The 17,231-nt window shown below is 52.9% G+C and overlaps 2 protein-coding genes across 2 annotated transcripts; one reads left to right on the top strand and one right to left on the bottom strand.

Annotated features, from left to right (window-relative positions):
- Positions 1-3,673: 3,673 nt before the first annotated feature.
- IUM83_13104 (Histone-lysine N-methyltransferase) lies at positions 3,674-6,367 on the bottom strand (the record flags this gene model as incomplete). The annotated part of the gene is made up of 2 exons (XM_067937763.1): positions 3,674-5,132; positions 5,499-6,367. 2 exons carry the CDS (start codon positions 6,365-6,367, stop codon positions 3,674-3,676), a joined length of 2,328 nt encoding a protein of 775 aa, XP_067795741.1.
- A 10,155-nt stretch (positions 6,368-16,522) lies between these two features.
- On the top strand, positions 16,523-16,868 carry IUM83_13103 (Catalase/peroxidase HPI; the record flags this gene model as incomplete). The annotated part of the gene is made up of 2 exons (XM_067937762.1): positions 16,523-16,617; positions 16,703-16,868. 2 exons carry the CDS (start codon positions 16,523-16,525, stop codon positions 16,866-16,868), a joined length of 261 nt encoding a protein of 86 aa, XP_067795736.1.
- Between the last annotated feature and the right edge of the window lie 363 nt (positions 16,869-17,231).

Below are 17,231 nucleotides of genomic sequence, written 5' to 3'. Positions count from 1 at the left end.
ATATATCTTGAAACGTCAGAGCCGTCGATGCAAGAGCGGTCTACCATCCACTACGGGACGCGTCGGAGAATTACGGGAGGCAAGTTTTGCGCGAACGTGAGCTCTACCTGAAGTTCCTTGCGCGATTGGGTGTCTTCCAAAACCATATAAAACCGTTTGATCAGTTGAATCGGCAACTTATTTTAAATTTCCAAAGCTTTTAATGCGCCCCCGCAGGGTTGCTCGTGTGGTGAAGCCAGCTTCTAAAACCACCGTGTGACGGTCTTCTCAGCTGGCACTTCGACTCACAAAACGCGACATCACTGTTATCGGGAGTTGACGCCACGTGATTCCCAGAACTTGGCTAACGTAATTCCAGGGGACGGCGGCAACAGTTGTTATCGCAGGTGGCAGTCGCGTCACTCTGAGGTCTTGTTGTAGTTGTTGGTAGGTGCGGGGAAGAGCGTCTCACACCGCCTAGTTGTCTTCTTTTGTCTTTCTTCCTTTCCGTAGGGGCCTATCGTTTCCCTCTACGATTCACCCTTCCGATCTTCTCCGGTCCGTTCTTCTGGTCAGTTCCGGCCGTCTTTCAGCGGCCGCGGTCCGTTCTTCGCCGGACTTGTACGCGCTCGAGCCCAATCGTTTGCTGTTGCGCGTTGCTGGTCCGCTCCGGTGATCCGTCTTACGTTCCGTCCTTGGTCGGTCGTCCGGCCCTATCGTTTGCCATCGTGCGCCTCCTCTCCTTCTCTTCGGTCGGTAGCTCGGTCCTTTCGCTTGCTCCACCCCTCCGTGACTTATTTAAAGTACCTTCCTTTCAGACACTGGTTGATAGGTTGAGCACACGCAGCCGACACGATGTAGCGCCCCGCGCACGTCTTAGGCCGAGGTCGATTCTTCTACATGCGAGGGCGTTGACTCGTAAACAGATAGACGTAGCAGGAAGCGTGTATTACTCCTAGGCTGATGTGCTTGAGTGCTTGAGTGTAAATTGCGGACTGAGCTATCCAATCTACCACGAACTCTCTCGTTGGGCCCTCCACGTGTCTTGTCGGGGCGTCGTAGCTGAGCGAATTTACGATGCCCATCCGGAGATAGCCTCGTCTTGGTTTCAGTATGCCGTGCGGCACGTCTGTATTCGCACTTTAGGCGGCGCGACGGTTCGGGGTAAACGGTTCTACGGACCGGGATCCGGTTACACTGGCGAATGTTACCAATGGCTGGTACCTATCGGTATCCCCATTGGAACCGGTAGTACCGGGATGTATTGGCTCCCGGAATAAGATAGGATCTGTGGGAGGCCATGGACCCTTTGGAGCCGCCACTTCAAACTTTCCGACTCCACCACACTCGCATGCGAACTTCAGGTATAGTGAGGTTCGGACTCTTGTTACTGATTAAGCGTCGCATTAGAATTGTTTGATACCACCAAAACCCTTGGATCAAAAACTTATATTGATACTCTAAAACAGCAACGTGATTAAACTAACGGTTAACGCTGAATTGTGTACCGCATACTATTGAATTGAACGCTTATAAATTCAAGAAAGGTACACAAATGACGTTAGTAGAGGGTATATTATCAAAACTTAAACGGAGACTTCAGAGATAAATGGTAACCTCGTCCAGATTTTCGAGCAATTCGTCCGCGGGATCTTCACTTTCGGAGTTCTTGTCATGAGCGAGCGTATGTGTCGTGGCGACTGATGTATCAATCCGCAAGCCACGGAGAAAGCCCTAGTGTTGTTGCACAATGTCACCAGATACGGCTTTACAAGCTATTTCATGGAGATTGTTATCGCTAAGAAGCGACAAAAAAAGAGGACAAAGTCACATTTTTCGAGTTTTAGGACAAAGACGGGAAACATAAAAAACATTCTGAAATCAAGTCGAAATCGGTTTTGTCCTAAGATTTGTCTTTTGCTGAAGTATACAAATGGGTGCAATAGCTTTGTGTACCAATAAAATCTATCGCATATAAGAGGAGGTACTCAATTTGGCAAGGGTAAGCTATTCGACGTTATCCGTTAGTGACTGAACTTCACTATACCCGAACGTCGCGAACCAGCAACCAATGGGCGCCTTCCATAACCGTGCAAAAACGGTTTTATGGAAGCTTTTTTTATGCGGCTTTTAATGCTAGGGTTAGGTGACATAGACTGCGCAGGTTGGCACCTGTGCCAAACTCGTACTACCGAAACCTCACTAAAACTCGTTTATTCTGACCGCTTCATATTGTCACATTTGTACAGCCATATGATCTAGCAAAGGGCTCTCCGCCTGGGACAACGTGAAGGATTCCGACGGGGTGGCTCGGATCTTCAGAAGGCGCGAAGCTAATCACGACAGACGAACGCCATGCCACACGCTGTGATGCTCATGGCCTTGGCGACGCACTTGAAGACACGGGAACGCATGGTCGAAGCTTTGACGGTTCTGCGTCGCAAAGTGCATGAGGAGCAGGCACGAGACGTGCGCCGGAGGTCCCTGCGGGTTCGACACTATGCAACACTCGATTGCATCCCCGACCCGCGAGAATCCGACTGGATGAAGCTTTGGAGAAACGGCTCTGACGAGAACTTTATCCACTACACTAGCCTGGATCGGTAAGATATCGTCAAGCTCTCAAGCTAGCCGTCGGTGTTGATGGTGTTCTTGTTGTTAGGATTTCGTTCTGCCGTCTGTTAGAGCAGTTTTCGCCCTACTACAAATTACCAGGTTATAATCATAAAGGAGGTCGACCACCCCGCCTCCAGCACAAGCACCAAGCTCTTGCTGTCGTGTTGACATTCTACGTGGATACCCACCACGAAAAACACGCCAGCGTGTATTTCGGCGCACCACCTTCGACCTTAAGTCGGGTTTTAAACTCTGCAGAGGAGGCCTTGGGTAAAGCCCTTGCAAGTTTCCGCCCTGCTCGGATTTCGTGGCCATCTGGAGCTCGTCAGCGCGCCTTGGCAAAACTCACCGCTCTCCGTGAACCCCTTTTGCAGTTTACGTGGGGATTTATTGACGGGAAAAACCTGAAGGTATCAACTGCATCTACTAGTTTCGCCTAAAACGTTGCTACTAAGACTGCCACGTATGTGTCTTGCTTTCTACCAGGTGCTACTGCCCGCGGACACTGATGTGCAGAATGCTTTTTATAATGGATGGTTGCACAGCGTTTTCGTAACAGGGACTTTGTGTTTTAGCGCCGACGGTCTAATCGTCTGGGCGCGGCACAATTGCCCCGGGTCCTGGAATGACTCTGAAAACTGCGTGGGGTTCCGCGACAACTTGCTCGATCCGAGGCTCAGTCCTGACATGCGCTACGGTGTCGTTGCCGACAGTGCTTTTCCATGCTCTGGAATGATGACCGGCCGGATCTTGACCCCGCTCAAGGAAGGTGACTTGGGTAGACTACTGCCCTCGGTGCGTGCCTCGGCAAAAATAATGTCCAGGGCGATAACGTATATTCGGCAGTCAGCGGAGTGGGGAATGGGCTCGGTCGAGAAGGTCTACAAGCGTTTGTTACTGCCATTGCCGCCTGACAAGGATAAGCGTAGTCTGAGGTTGGATAATCTCTTTCGGCTGTCGAACTTCCGAGTGCGAGTTCTGGAAATAAGTCAGATACGAACTACATATTTCTACGGAGTTGTTGATAACCAGTGAGACGATAGTAAATCAGGTAAACACGTGATAGTATCGAGATTATCTACTTCTTCATGGAGGCAAACAAGAGCAGCATTTGCTCGTGACGATTCTTCGCCTCCTCGCGCTCCAGCTGAAGGCGTTCTTCGTGACGACGCCTGCTCTCAGCACGATCCAGTTCTCGCTCTTCCGCCCGACGTTGCTCAAGAAGAATTCTCTCTTCGCGTTCCAGCCGCGCTTCTTCGCGCTCCAACTTTCGCTGCGCCTCGGCATGTGCGAACTCGTCGCGCCTAATTCTCTCTCGCTCGTCGCGGTCGCGGCGGTCGGCTGCCTCTCTCGTCTCTCGGTCTTCGCGGCGTCGGACCTCTTCGGCTTGTGCCTTCATTTCAGCCTCTTGGCGAAACATGATCATCATCTCCATGATGTCGCTGCGCCCAGAGGACTCCTGCTTTTCGACCGCGTTCAGACTTTTCTCCAGATCTGAGAGCTTGCGAGCGGTCCTGATCCTTTTGTTCTTGGCATACGACGTGTCATCGGCGGGCGCGGAGGCTTCACTAGAGGACCGTTTCGTAAGCTGGGAGATGTTGTCTCTAATGACACGCAGATCTTGACCGCCGAGTCGAGCGGAAACGGCCGATTTTTTCGGGTTTGCCTTCTGCTCCGTTGCGTCAGACACGGCCCTGGCGGGATTGCGATTCAGAGGTGTGCGCGAAGGACTAGTCACCGTCGGACGGGGCTCGCTCGCCTTCTTCTTCGGGCGACCTGTAGACTTTCGGTTCGGTGTCTGAAGGGCTTCGGCTGACTGTGACTGCAGTGGCTCTTTAGCCGCAGCAGGCTCTGAACCTGCAGGACCCTCGGCCTTCTCCTCGTCCGAGTCTCCCGGGATATGTATATCCGACAGCTCGAGCTCTGCTGCCAGGGCCGCGTCGATCACCAAGCCGTCCCGACCAATTATTACTCCTACAGGGCGCGCCGGCGGAGACATCGATGTTCTCTGAGACCCATTCATTTCTGTGAGGGGCAACGGGGCGTCGCCCCTCTCGTGATCTCTTTTTTTGACTGGAGAACGCTCGTCGACCTCATCCTCTTCCGATTCCGCGCCGGACGAGAATCCCTCACTGTGAGCTCGAGAATTCACCCGCAGGTCTTTCATAATGCTGTCACACTTAGCTCTTGCCATTTCTGCGACGTGCTTGAGGAGCTCCGCGTCGTCTTGCCCGTCATCCTTGCCGTCGTCCATGGTGTTGGCAGAGGTGTCTTCATCAATATGCTTTTGTGCAAGTTTGGCAGCTGCAATATGGATCGGGACCGAGGCCTTACCCGTGGGTTTCGGCGTCGCTGCAGCCTCCTTGAACTTACGCTTCAACGAGTCGTAATCTCGGTCAGGCCAGGACCTGGGCCTCCTCATGTCGTAGGCCTCCTTCACGCGTTCCCATTGATTCTTTCCAAGCGGTTTGAGCTGCTGCACTATCAGGCTGAGTAGCAGCACCTCCTCCCTGCTGTAGTTGCGATATCCTGACTTCCTACCCTTTTATACCAGGAGCAACATCACACAAAAAGCCTTAGCACTTCATTCCCGCGCGGGTTTGATACACAACACAACTTTGGTCATCGCTGCTCCCCCCTGCGCTGGATCGCAAAAGCCGGAATGAACGCATCATCATTATGCATTTAGCGATCTTCTCTCTCGTGGTATACAAAACCTAAGTGATTAGCACCCGCTATACGAAAACTAAGTAATACACACCGCCCAGGATAGGTGCGGTTGCCAGACTTCAATAGCCGCAGTTCACGTCGCGAGACAGCGAGAGCTTCACAAGTGCTGGAGGTGTCTGTGCTGGCACCCCCACCACCCGCATCGGCAAATAAACCACAGCTGGTCACCGTACGAGACGGTGACCTCTTCGCCTGGCAGAACAGCTCGTAAGGTCACCACCACCACGGCGACCCGTTGACCGACACGGACCTCCTGGAATCGACAGTTCGGGTTGCAATGATGATTCACGAACCGCATGATATTGCCACACCACAGAGCGTCGATGCCTATGCTCTTGCCATCGATGGATGGAGTGTCCAGTAACATGCGGTATCCATTCTCCACAGCGGCTCTCGATTCCAGGTCACCCATCTCCATGACATAGCCGCAATATTCGTCGATAACCTCTCCAGATGCGATCAACCCCGCAGCCGTGACTCCGAAGTCCGTGGAGGTCTTCCTCATGCTCAGCACGAGGTCGGGGTTCTGCTTGAGAGTGTTGCCACACTTGGCACTGAAGGAGCAGTTGTCTTCGACACAGCACCTGTTGTTGAGGGCGTTTTCGCATGACAGCGCACTGCAGAGACTTGAACACCCGCACGGCTTGCCCACAACCACAGACTCGAAGCGATATTCGCGCGGGTTGTCATTTCTGGTGATTGGCGTGACGAATATCGGCCATGACGCTGGTCTCCATTCGTCTGGCAGATTCTGGTCGGATTTTTCGCCCTGAGAACCCGGCGGCGACTGCGTCCACGTCCTCTCCGAGCTGTCGCTGTTGTAGCCGTGCTTGTCAGCCTCTTCATCGTCGCTGGAATCGCTCGATATACTGGAGATGACGGAGCGGGTAGTCTCGGAAGAAAGCCGACGAGTGCAGTCGGATGGTTGACCAGACTGAGTGCTCCACGACGCGACGGTGGGTGTGTACGATGACACCGAACGCGTACTGGTAGCGTGCAGGGCCGTGGGTGCCGTGTAGTCCTCCGTGGCATGCCCAGACAGGGTTACGACAGCGGGTTCAGTTGGAAGCCTGGGACGAATCCCGACAGCAGAGGCCATCGACCAGCCCACTCCTCCAGGGGGGGTATTCGCGCTTGGGAGGAGTCGAAGTGGCCGAGGAGTTAGCGCGCCGAATCTTCTTGCTTGAGTTGCCGACGGCCGGACTATCGACAGTGTCGTCGCTGGAGATCTCCGTCGATGGCCGTTTGTGAGTCTTGATCGGCGTCGACATCACTGCAACACAAAGCTGTGGTCAGTTTGAGGTGCTTGGCCGACAGCGGCTTGTGCTAAGACACACAAACCTTCTCGTCCAAGCTGAATGCGCCACCTCCCGCAGATTCTGGAATGCGAATTGGTCAGCGCGGCACTTTTCGCGCCTCCGCAGGATCTTGAGTTCAAACAGGATTGCACGTTGGAGGTGTTGAAGTTGGCCTATTGACAGGGATTTGTATGCTTTTATGCGGTTGCGAAATAGGGTGCGCATAAAACATTAAAATCCGTCAATAAACGCGACTTTTTTGATCGACTCAGATGGATAGGCGATCAAACAACGTTTTATGAGGGCCGTTTAATGCGAGCTTTTAATGCGCCTTTTAATGCATGGGTTAGGGTTGCATAAAACCGTTTTTGCACGGTTATGGAAGGCTCCCATTGGGGAGGCATTACCGAATTTGAGAATTCCTACATGATACCCCAGGAAGTTTGCAGTTGTCGCATTGCACTTGAACATGAAATATACAGGTGAAATGCACAAGCGCATTCCTCTGATACATCCAAATGCATGTATTACTGCAGCTAAGCTTCTTGTTTTGTTTTGTCATTCAGGCATATTGATGTCACTTAACTTCTTGGTTAACAACATCGATGACCTAGTCGAAGCCCGTCTCGAACCAACCTCCCTATTTTGATGTCCTGAGCGGGTACACTAGGTGCTTCACCCAGCCGTTGAGGTGGGGAGGTCCCGAACCCCGAAGAGTCCTCATCACTGTTCCGCTCCAGCCAGTGACCCACGTCACTAGTTACATAGGAGGAATATCCTCCCAAAGCGAGTTGGAGCCGATGACTCGAATGGGTGTGCATTGCATGCTACGTCGATACCCTCCATCTCCACACAGGCTGAAAATACAGGGCAGCCCCAATTCTCCAGCAGCTTTCCGCGACCAACATGAGTGCGGCTGAGAATTTGTCAAGAGCGGGGCCACCCAATTCCGGGAAGAGCTGCTGTGCAGGAGTTCATACCCCAACCGGGACCTTAGGCGAAGTAAGGCCAAAAAAGGCCTTTCCTGGCACGAAGTAGTCAAACCCAGTGTCATCCAACTCAGCAAAGTGAAGCTTCTTCCTCGGCGGTAGTCGGTGTATTGATATCGAGAGTAGGATCAATCCATACGTTCGCAAGCATTGTCACTTTCTTCGCTACGTAGAGAGTTGGTCCAGCGAACGAGCTATTCCTCAACCTCCGCAGCAATAGAGCGCATCGGCTTAGGCTCCTCACAAAAGGTGATGACTTCCAGCTTAAAGCGGAAGACATTGCCACACGCAAGGAACTTCTTGGGGGTCTTCCTGGTGATGGACGCCCGCGTCCTGCCTTGACGCTGGCCGGAGGATCTGTTTCGCTCTTTGTAAAATTACTGTTTTTTTAGCTTGATTTTGCGGCATTATGTGCTGCCATCTAGGACGTATCTCCTGGACGCACCGCTGAACATGATTGGCTACTGAGGGGTGTGCTTTAGGAGATAAGTCTGCTGTTGGAAATCTCAAATTCGGTAAACGCTTCGGGAATTCTCTGAAATTTATTTCAGAGCTAAGAGGGCTGTGCGAGTTTGCCAAGTAAAATATTCAAAATCGCATATAAGTTGAAAAAAGATTACCAATTGTTTTTTTCTGCTAGATATAATAACTTGCACAAAACCATCAATTACCTGGATGTTAGCTGTGCCGTCCACCGCATCTAAGTGCGACATCTATTAGCCAATAAGCTCGTGTCATTGAGATCTATTAGCCAATCGCATTAATCAGATGTAACACCATGCGAGCTGATCGCGCAGTACCTGGAGTCCAATAACCCATTCGATGCCGCTCCATCGCGCAGTATCTGGAGTCGAACAAGGGCTCTAACTGCCGATACGATTTTGCTCGTCAGATGGTGTGGAGCTGAGGATGAAAGTGACGGGTGATCCTGTCGTGGCTGTTGGTGCTACATACGCCAGTGACAGTTGGCCCACCATCTCAGTAAAATTAAAACTTGATTTGCTTGTTCAGCCGCCACTTGATGTCTACTTCATAATGCACGGGGAGTTGATCGTGTAGCTTTGGACACAGCAGAGCTTAAAGTTTTTGATGATCGCTGAGAGAGTTGCAGCATTTGCTGGTGTTAATGTTTTTGTCGGAGTTGGTTGGGCCACAGCCATCCACGTCGCATGGCTCACAAAATTGGAACGCAGAGAACTTTGTTCATTCGGGCCCCGCGTGGCAGAGCTGGGTACGGCTGCCACGACAGCTAGGAAAACGACGATAGAGACAGGAAATTCATGGTTTTGCTCTCCAGATGATGGGGCGGGTTAGGTTGACTTGAAAATTTGAGAACTGGTTGTTTTGGTCCCGTGTCAGAGTCTTGACGAACGCTCAACAACCAGTTAGTGTTGCCCAGTGATTAGAGTTGTATAAATTCTTCTCAACATTCGAGCAGGCTGACTGAGACATTACGTTGCAGATAACGCACAGGATGAGATCGATGAGTTGTGTTAGTTGCTCTCTGGATTTTATCCAGAGTCCAGAGTCTGGATAAAATCCAGAGAATGGGCGAGTGCCACTCAGATGCCAATATTGGGTTATCACATACCGCGTTGAATATGATCTTTGATGTTGAAGATCTGTCCGCATGTAATCTCTGTTATTTTGAATAACCTGTTTGATTAACAAATTATGCTGCTGTTTTGGGGCGATACATGTGCGCGTACTAGTCCCTATATAAACACAGCTCCCCTACAACTAACAGAGTCTCCAGTCTGTTTGTATGTCCGTAAGTCCGTTCTCTGTCTTCGGGCCTTAGCCTATCGTAGCGCATCGTCCTACCGTCCTGCATTAGCGCATTAGTAGCCTGCCTTATGGCATCTCACCATCTTCCCGACTGCCTTATCTTTGCCCGAAACTACAACGCGTAGCCATGCGTGATATCTATTCGTGCTGTGATTGGCCGATTTTGCCTCAGCTTTCACATTTCCTTTTTTGAATTCCGCGCGCGGCGGAGCCAGGTAGCGCTCGGACGTCGGGCGCCGCTACGAGCCCCACAGGACGCGAGCGCCGCACAGGGACTAAGGTACGCTTAGCTACATAGTTTCCTACTGTAATAGAAGTGTCGGTTTCGGGAGTTCCCCATGTTGGGATAACTGGTACCTTCAGGGCAGTCGAGGTATTATATTGTGGGATTAAGGGCGGCCTGGTGCCGACTCCGGTGGGGCCACGGGGGAGTTGCAGTGGGTTCCACGACACGGCCATGTAGTCGAGACTCCCCTATTGGTGCACAGACGCCAGGCAGGCCGTCCCAAATCTGCAACATTGCTCACTTACCTGCACCCCGCGTTTAATTACCTTGGGGAATGGCATTTGGGTACTGCAGCTTTCCACTGTACTGACGGTTACTTTCTCTAACGTGGGTAGCAATACCCATTTTAAGATGATAAGAAAAACTGCAGCTGGCACCCGCCGCCGACGTAGGATTGCGCGTGCCCTTGCCGCAGCGACCGCTCTTGGGAGCCGCGACCCTGAGGTGCCCACGTACGCCCGCCAGCGGCGTGGGAAATCTCATACCAATCCGGGGTAAATGGGGCAGATCTCGGTGAAGCCGGGTGACCTGCCTCATCTCCGGGCCAGTGGTCGTGTATGGGACCGGCGCTCTAGGTAGACGCACTTATTTGCACTTCTGTGTGCGCGGCGGGGCGCGTGTACAGGACCCAGGAAATGGCGACGCTGTTCTTAGACGTTAAGTCTAACGCGCCACGTGACTCTGTTGCGTGTACGCAGGCCAAAATGGGTCGAGTTCAAAGGAAAAGGACGCACGAGGAGATCAAACAGGCCTTGCGAGACAACGAACGCATCAACGCAACTCCCGCTGTCCCAGAGGAGCCTGCCACTAAGATGCGCCGCCAAGCGCGTCTGAGAGCAAAGCGCAACACCTTAAACAAGGAATTTCAAGCGCTTAACGTGACAGGCACAACCGCTACCGTCACGGCAGTCGAAAATCACGTCGCAGTCGGAAACAGGCCTGCTGCGCCTCCACGACTCCTCCAAGAACGGTCTGTGGACCCGGCAGTGGCGCCTGTTGTTCCTAAAGTTGCAGCAGCGGATGCCACCACAAGGGAGCAAGTACCCACCCTTACCTCGGCGGAGGCAGCGCGTAGGCGGCGCGCAGCAATGTCGGCTTCTCAAAAAGAACGCACGCGAGCCCGCGACAGAGAGAGAGCCGGAGTTAGAAGGGCTAACATGACGGGATCCCAGCGCGAGCGTCAGAGACGTAGAGCTGCAGAACTCGAACGTGCACGTCGAGCGTCAGTCCCCGAACGGAGCTCAGTGCGCGAAGAGAATACCATGCCGTGCTTCGTGATGCTCTAGACGAAGAGCAGAGAGAGAAACAGCGGCAACAAGAGCGTATACGGCGCAGCACCCTTCGCAGAGGTCATGCACTCGTGAACCAGGAGGATTTCAGAGTCTCCATGCTCAGTGGCGCCGATATCGTCAATGGGCGCCACAGACTACCTCCGAGTACGGTCTGTCCTCATTGCAACGCGTGGAAATGGCCTGCGGAGTCCAAGAAAGACTGTTGTTTGGAGGTAGCGGTGCAGCTACCTTCACTACCAGCTGCGCCTCCGCGATTGCATCAGTTGTACACGGACGCCGAGTTTCGGCGCCGCATCCGTGCCTACAACCAAGTGTTTGCCTTCACGTCGATTGGGGCTTCCTGTAGCCGGTACAACTTTAGGGACGTAAACCAAGACGAGAGCGTTGCGGGACAACGAGGCGTATACACGTATCGTATTCAAGGGGCCATGGGGTACTACCTGGGCTCTCTACTTCCGCGTATCGATACGTTCACAACGAGCCCATGCCTCCCAAGTTTGCCCAGCTCTACATTGTCGATCCAGACATGCAACAGCGAGCGGAGCGTCGCCGAGGTATTTTCGCTGACCTCCACGCCGGGGGCGCTGCTGGAGATCGAACAATTGATGGAGGAGTGCAATCCGTTCGCGCAACAATTTTTCAATTTCGCGGAGAAGCTGCGCGCCGACCAGGCAGCGGGAAAGGAGGTGGTTGATATGGTGTTCCGGCTACACGAAAAGAGGTCGAACCCACAACGTACCAACGGTCTCGGAAGTTGGGGCGACTCTTATAGAGGATGGAAGCTTGGACAGCCTGCGCGACATCCTTCTGCGTACTAAAGATCACTCTCTGTTGCGCCTTTTCGAGACGCACTCTGTGAATGACCCGTTGCAGTATCCCCTACTTCGTTCGCATGGAGAGCTGGGTTGGACCTACACAGACGTGTATGCAAACAACGTGGTGCGCAGAAAGAAGCGTGAAATGTCCCTCCGCGAGCACGTAACCTACCGGTTATTCCTGAAAGTCGGCGACGAGTCGGTACTGCACCGAGGTGGGCGATAATTCCAGCAGTACTGCGTAGATCAACGAGCCGAGCGCGAGCAAGAGCACCTGCGTTGGGTGGCATCCCATCAAGCTGAACTACGGGCCGATCAGTACAGCGGAGTTCGAGACGGGCTTCTAAGTGAAAACACGGCGGTTCTGCGCGAGGAAGAAGCTCTACTGACGGAATACAACCGCGAAACGGGGGATTACAACACCCCGATCAGCCGCAGCGTCGCTCGGAACACTTCCTGGACAAATTCGTAAACGCATCGTTCTACCAGCTACGCATTCGGGGAGTCCGCGGGTCATGTACAATCCCAACGAGATTCTTCAGTTTCTGAACGCAAGGTATATATCTCCGATAGAGGCATGTATGCGGCTTCTAGACTTCTCTGTTCAAGGCAAGACGCACTCCATCGTACAACTGACGATCCACCTGGAGAACGAGCAATTTGTGACCTTCCGTTCGAGCGACAACCCGGATCGAGTTCTCACTCGCGGTCGCCACACGATGTTGACCCGTTTCTTCGAACTGTGTGCGAGTGAGGCCCCGGAGAACCAAGTTGCAAAGACCATGGTGTACCAAGACATTCCGAAGCTATTCCGATGGGATGACAAGGCAAAGAAATGGGTTCGTCGCAAACAATACCAAGCGGCGCTTGGGCGGATGGTTCATGTGACCCCTCGGGACATGGAGAGGTTCTACATGCGTGTACTGCTGTGTCACCGCAAGGGACCTCAGTCCTTTGCCAAGCTTCGGACAGTGGATGGTGTTACGTATGTGTCGTACCGCCAGGCCGCACTCAAACTGGGCTACCTTGAAGACGACGCAGAATGGATTGCGTGTATGGAAGAAGCCGCATCTTCAAGATGCCGTACCAACTCCGCCAGCTCTTCCCGACTATCATTGTTTATTCTCAAGTTTCGGAGGTTCGCCAGCTATGGAATCGAGTCTACGACGTTCTTTCTGAAGACTTCGCGTACACTTACCGGGGCTTGGAAGGACAGGAGAAGGAAGACATGATCAGGTTCCACACACTCAAGGACCTTAACGACCTGCTCCAGATCAGTGGCTACGTAGTGGCAAACTTTGACCTCCCTCAGCTGGATGACTACCCGCGGCTGGTGCTGGATTCGCTGCTGCGGAACAACCTCATTCGACGCGAACTGGAGGGGTACCAGCACTCTACCCTTCAAGCCATTGTGGACCAAGAAAGCCGGCTGAACGACGGCCAACGAGCTATTTACGACGAAATCATCCAGGCGGCCGAAGCGCCAGTTTAAGGCAACAAGCTATTCTTTATTGACGGTCCGGGAGTTACAGGAAAGTCAACTCTGCTGCGGCATATCCTGGCGAAGGTGCGATTGCAGTGGCATCGAGTGGAATTGCCTCACGGTTGCTCATGGGTGGGCGCACAGCGCATTCAACGGTCAAGATACCTCTCAAGCTGAACGACAAGTCCACGTGTGCGATTTATAAACAATCCTGCCTGAAGATGTTGATCGAGCGGGCCAGTTTGGTTATCTGGGACGAAGCTCCGATGACTCACAGGCACGCCTTCGAAGTGGTCGACAGGTCTTTGCGTGACATCATGGGTAACGACCAGGAGCCGTTTGGAGGAAAAGTATTTGTACTTTCGGGTGACTTCCGCCATATTTTGCGGGTGGTAGTGCGCGGCACACCAGCGGAGACTATCGACGCGTGTCTGAAGTCATCTACGCTCTGGCGACACTTCAGGCAGCTGCATCTCACGGAAAACATGCGTGTACAATCGGTAAGTAACGAAAGCACCGCCGCAGAGCTCGCGGCTTTCTCGGAGTTTCTCCTACGAGTCGGAGAGGGTAGGCACGAGGTCAACAGGTCACTGGGCAGGGACTTTGTCAAGATCCCGCGCGATATGCTGATCAACAACATCTACGAAGAAGGAGACGACATTGAAGACGAAGAAATCACACCTGGAGCTGTTCCATGGGGTTTGAAGAACATTATTGATAAGATGTACGCCGACATCAACGATCCCGAGGTTGCTACGGACGAATACTTCGCCAACAGGACCATCTTGACGACTACCAACGCCGTGGTGCACCGCATCAACCAAGCCGTCTCGGAGCGACTCTCCGGGGAGGCCCGCGAGTATCTATCGGTTGATTCAGTGGATGACGACAACGAAGGCAACTTTTTTGAGTCGGAGGTGTTGCATTCGGTGACTATCAACGGTATTCCTCCACACAAGCTTACATTGAAGGAAGGCGCCCCAATTATGATGATGAGAAACCTGAACCCCGACTTAGGCCTCTGCAACGGAACACGACTACGGGTTGTCCAGCTCAAGCCCCACGTTATTCATGCTACCATCATGACTGGCGAACGGATTGGTCAAAACGTTCTAATTCCAAGGATCGTCTTCGTCAGCGCTGGGGACGCGCGCGAGTTCCCCTTCTGCTTGCGACGCAAGCAGTTTCCAGTTGTACCAGCGTTCTCCATGACCATCAACAAAGCCCAAGGCCAAACCGTCCAGAACCTAGGTTTGTATCTGGCGACTCCCTGCTTCTCCCACGGACAGCTCTATGTGGCGCTGTCGCGGGTTACATCCAGGACCAAGTTCAAGGCTTTGATCGAGTATCCGGAGCTGGAGGAAGACGACGGTGTATACACTTACAACATTGTGTACAGGCAGATATTCGAAGATGCTTAGGCGGAGTAGACATCGAGCGGTACACATTTCATAATTATATAAATCCATATCTTTTTTCAAGTGCGTTTCAGTTTAGCAGTATATCCCTTTGACGAAACCATCGCCCGCCGGAGCGAAGCGGAGGCGGGCATACCCATACCCCAACGTCAAGCGTTGTCTAAGCAAACCAATCAGCCCGCCAGAGCGAAGCGGAGGCGGGCGGCCCATACTACTGTGACCAAACCCACACCCACCGCCGCGATGCTGTAGCGCTCGGCTAGTCCTTAAACAACTAACCGAGTCTCCATTGTGTCAGTCGGCCCGTCCGTCCGTTCTCTATCTTGGGGGCTTAGCCTGCCGTAGAGCATCGTCGGGGGAGCGCCCTTCCCGCCTGGGGACAGTGTATTATTAACCTACCCTATGGCATCCCAGCATCATCCTGACTGGCTAATCTATGCCCGATATTACAAAAATAACCTTGCGGTACGTTAATTCGTCCTGTGATTGGCTGATATTGTCTCTTCGCTCAAATTTCCGCTGCAGCGAGCCCCAGAGGACGCGAGCGGCACACAGCGACTACAGTATGCTGCGCACAAGGTATAACAACCCGTGCATGCGCCCTAAAATTAATAGACAAGGTTTCGGGACTGAACGTTGACTGAAAATATACATAATATATTATTACAGCTCAGCGATTATCCAAAACTCTCTATGTTATAATAGATTGCTATTCGGGGTGCTACACACTTTTTGCGATACAGCGCGCGAAATACAAGACGTGCGCTGGACAGGGGGGAGTACACCGGACCGTCAAGCACGCTGGGCGTTCAAGCCGCCGGACCGTCAAGCGCCTCCGAACTTTCATAAGCATAGATGAAGGCCGCGCGCGCACGACCAGCCAGGAACGATAACACGATAACCCAACGGTATACAGTGCAAGACTGTACGCTACGACGTACAATGATACTTTGAAACTGTAAGACGAGTAGTGGAGCGAGCTGAAACAGCGAGCGTAACGGGTTGCGGCGAATGGTACACCCTCCGGAGCAAAACGGAGGGGGGCTATGGTAAATAGTGGAGCGAGCTGGAACAGCGAGTGCAACTGGCTGCGACTAACCACACACACACCGCCGCGAGGCGGATGCGATCGGCTACTCCCTGAATCACCTATAAGATGACAAAAGAATAATGTATCAGGACGAACCTGCCAGGTTTTATACATTGGCGGATAGTATACTATCCGGTGCGTGTTGCCTGAGTCTTTTAGGGGCGACATTCGCGTGATAAAAAGTCTGGATGTTGCTTGTAGCGGGGAGGTGGCTGAAGTTACGAGGCCAGGCAGTAGATATCCGCCCGACTACATATAAAACAAACGCACCACAGATAGATCAATGTCATTCTCGGTTGGTACAATCCTTCGATTCATACTCCCTAACCGAGGCTACGTTGTTCGGTCACACATAACTGTCGTAGCTGCAAGCAGGTGCCCCCAGGCTCAGCTATTCATACTTTTTTGCCAAGTCCCAGTATCGCCAGAATCGTGTGGCTATTAGCAGGTGTCTCAGGACCCAGCTATCCAGGCTTTCTTGCCAGGTTCCAGCAACACCACGCCGCTTCTCGCCGCAGTAGAACTGGCCGGTGAACGCCGGTGTGGACAAGATCATCTCCGCGGTGGAGCCCGTGAAGGAGTCGTACCCGACGCTGTCGACGACCGACCAAATCGAGCTGGCAGGCCAGGTGGTCCTCGACAACACCGGCAACGTGACCATCGACTTCATGGGCGGCCACACGGACCCTAACAACGGTACCGGCACGGAGATCCTGTCCCCCACTACAGTACTAGAACATGACAATGATCTCCGTGCGCAACAATATCAAGATCCTGGGTGTGTCTCCGCGCGAGGTGATGGCTCTGGCTGGCCATCCGCGCAGCGTGGCGCAGTAGATGGCGCTGAACTATAGCGGCTCGTACATCAACGACTCGCTCACGCTGTCGAACGAATAATTTCAGGTGCTCCTGAACAAGACGTGGACCGAGGTACCCGTCGGAGAAGGAGTACAAGGCGGAGGGCAAGGACGTGTACATGATGGACACGGACCTGGCGCTGCTGGTGGTGCCTGAGCTGAAGGAGACGGTACAGCTGTTCACTTCGGTGGAGGGCGTCGTCAAGCACGTGTTCTCTTCGGCGTGAGTCAAGGACATGACAGCCGACCACTTCAACGCGAGCAGCTACAAAGCAGGGCTGCGGCGCGTGTAAGGTATACTAGTCGATAAATACAGTAGACCCTGCACACCGTAGTGCAAGTGCGGTAGCATAATTAAAGCAAAGTCTATGATCGACTGGTTGTTTGCCTTTCTTTCATTTTTCAGCGTGATGGCACTCCTATCACTCGTACGAGGTTGTGTTCATAGTGGTCGGACATAGGCGCCGTGGCCCGGTGCAATGTGAGCCAAACTTACTCTCTTGTGGGCTTGCTGAGCAGACTCTTTTGAGGTCAACGGCGATGTTCGCGATGACAACCACCAACTTCGCGATCGCCCATTCACGCCAACA

This window comes from Phytophthora cinnamomi (genome assembly GCF_018691715.1).
Source record: "Phytophthora cinnamomi strain GKB4 chromosome Unknown Contig19, whole genome shotgun sequence".
NCBI classification, from domain to species: Eukaryota; Oomycota; class Peronosporomycetes; order Peronosporales; family Peronosporaceae; genus Phytophthora; species Phytophthora cinnamomi.
This window is presented reverse-complemented; position numbering and strand designations above follow the sequence as displayed.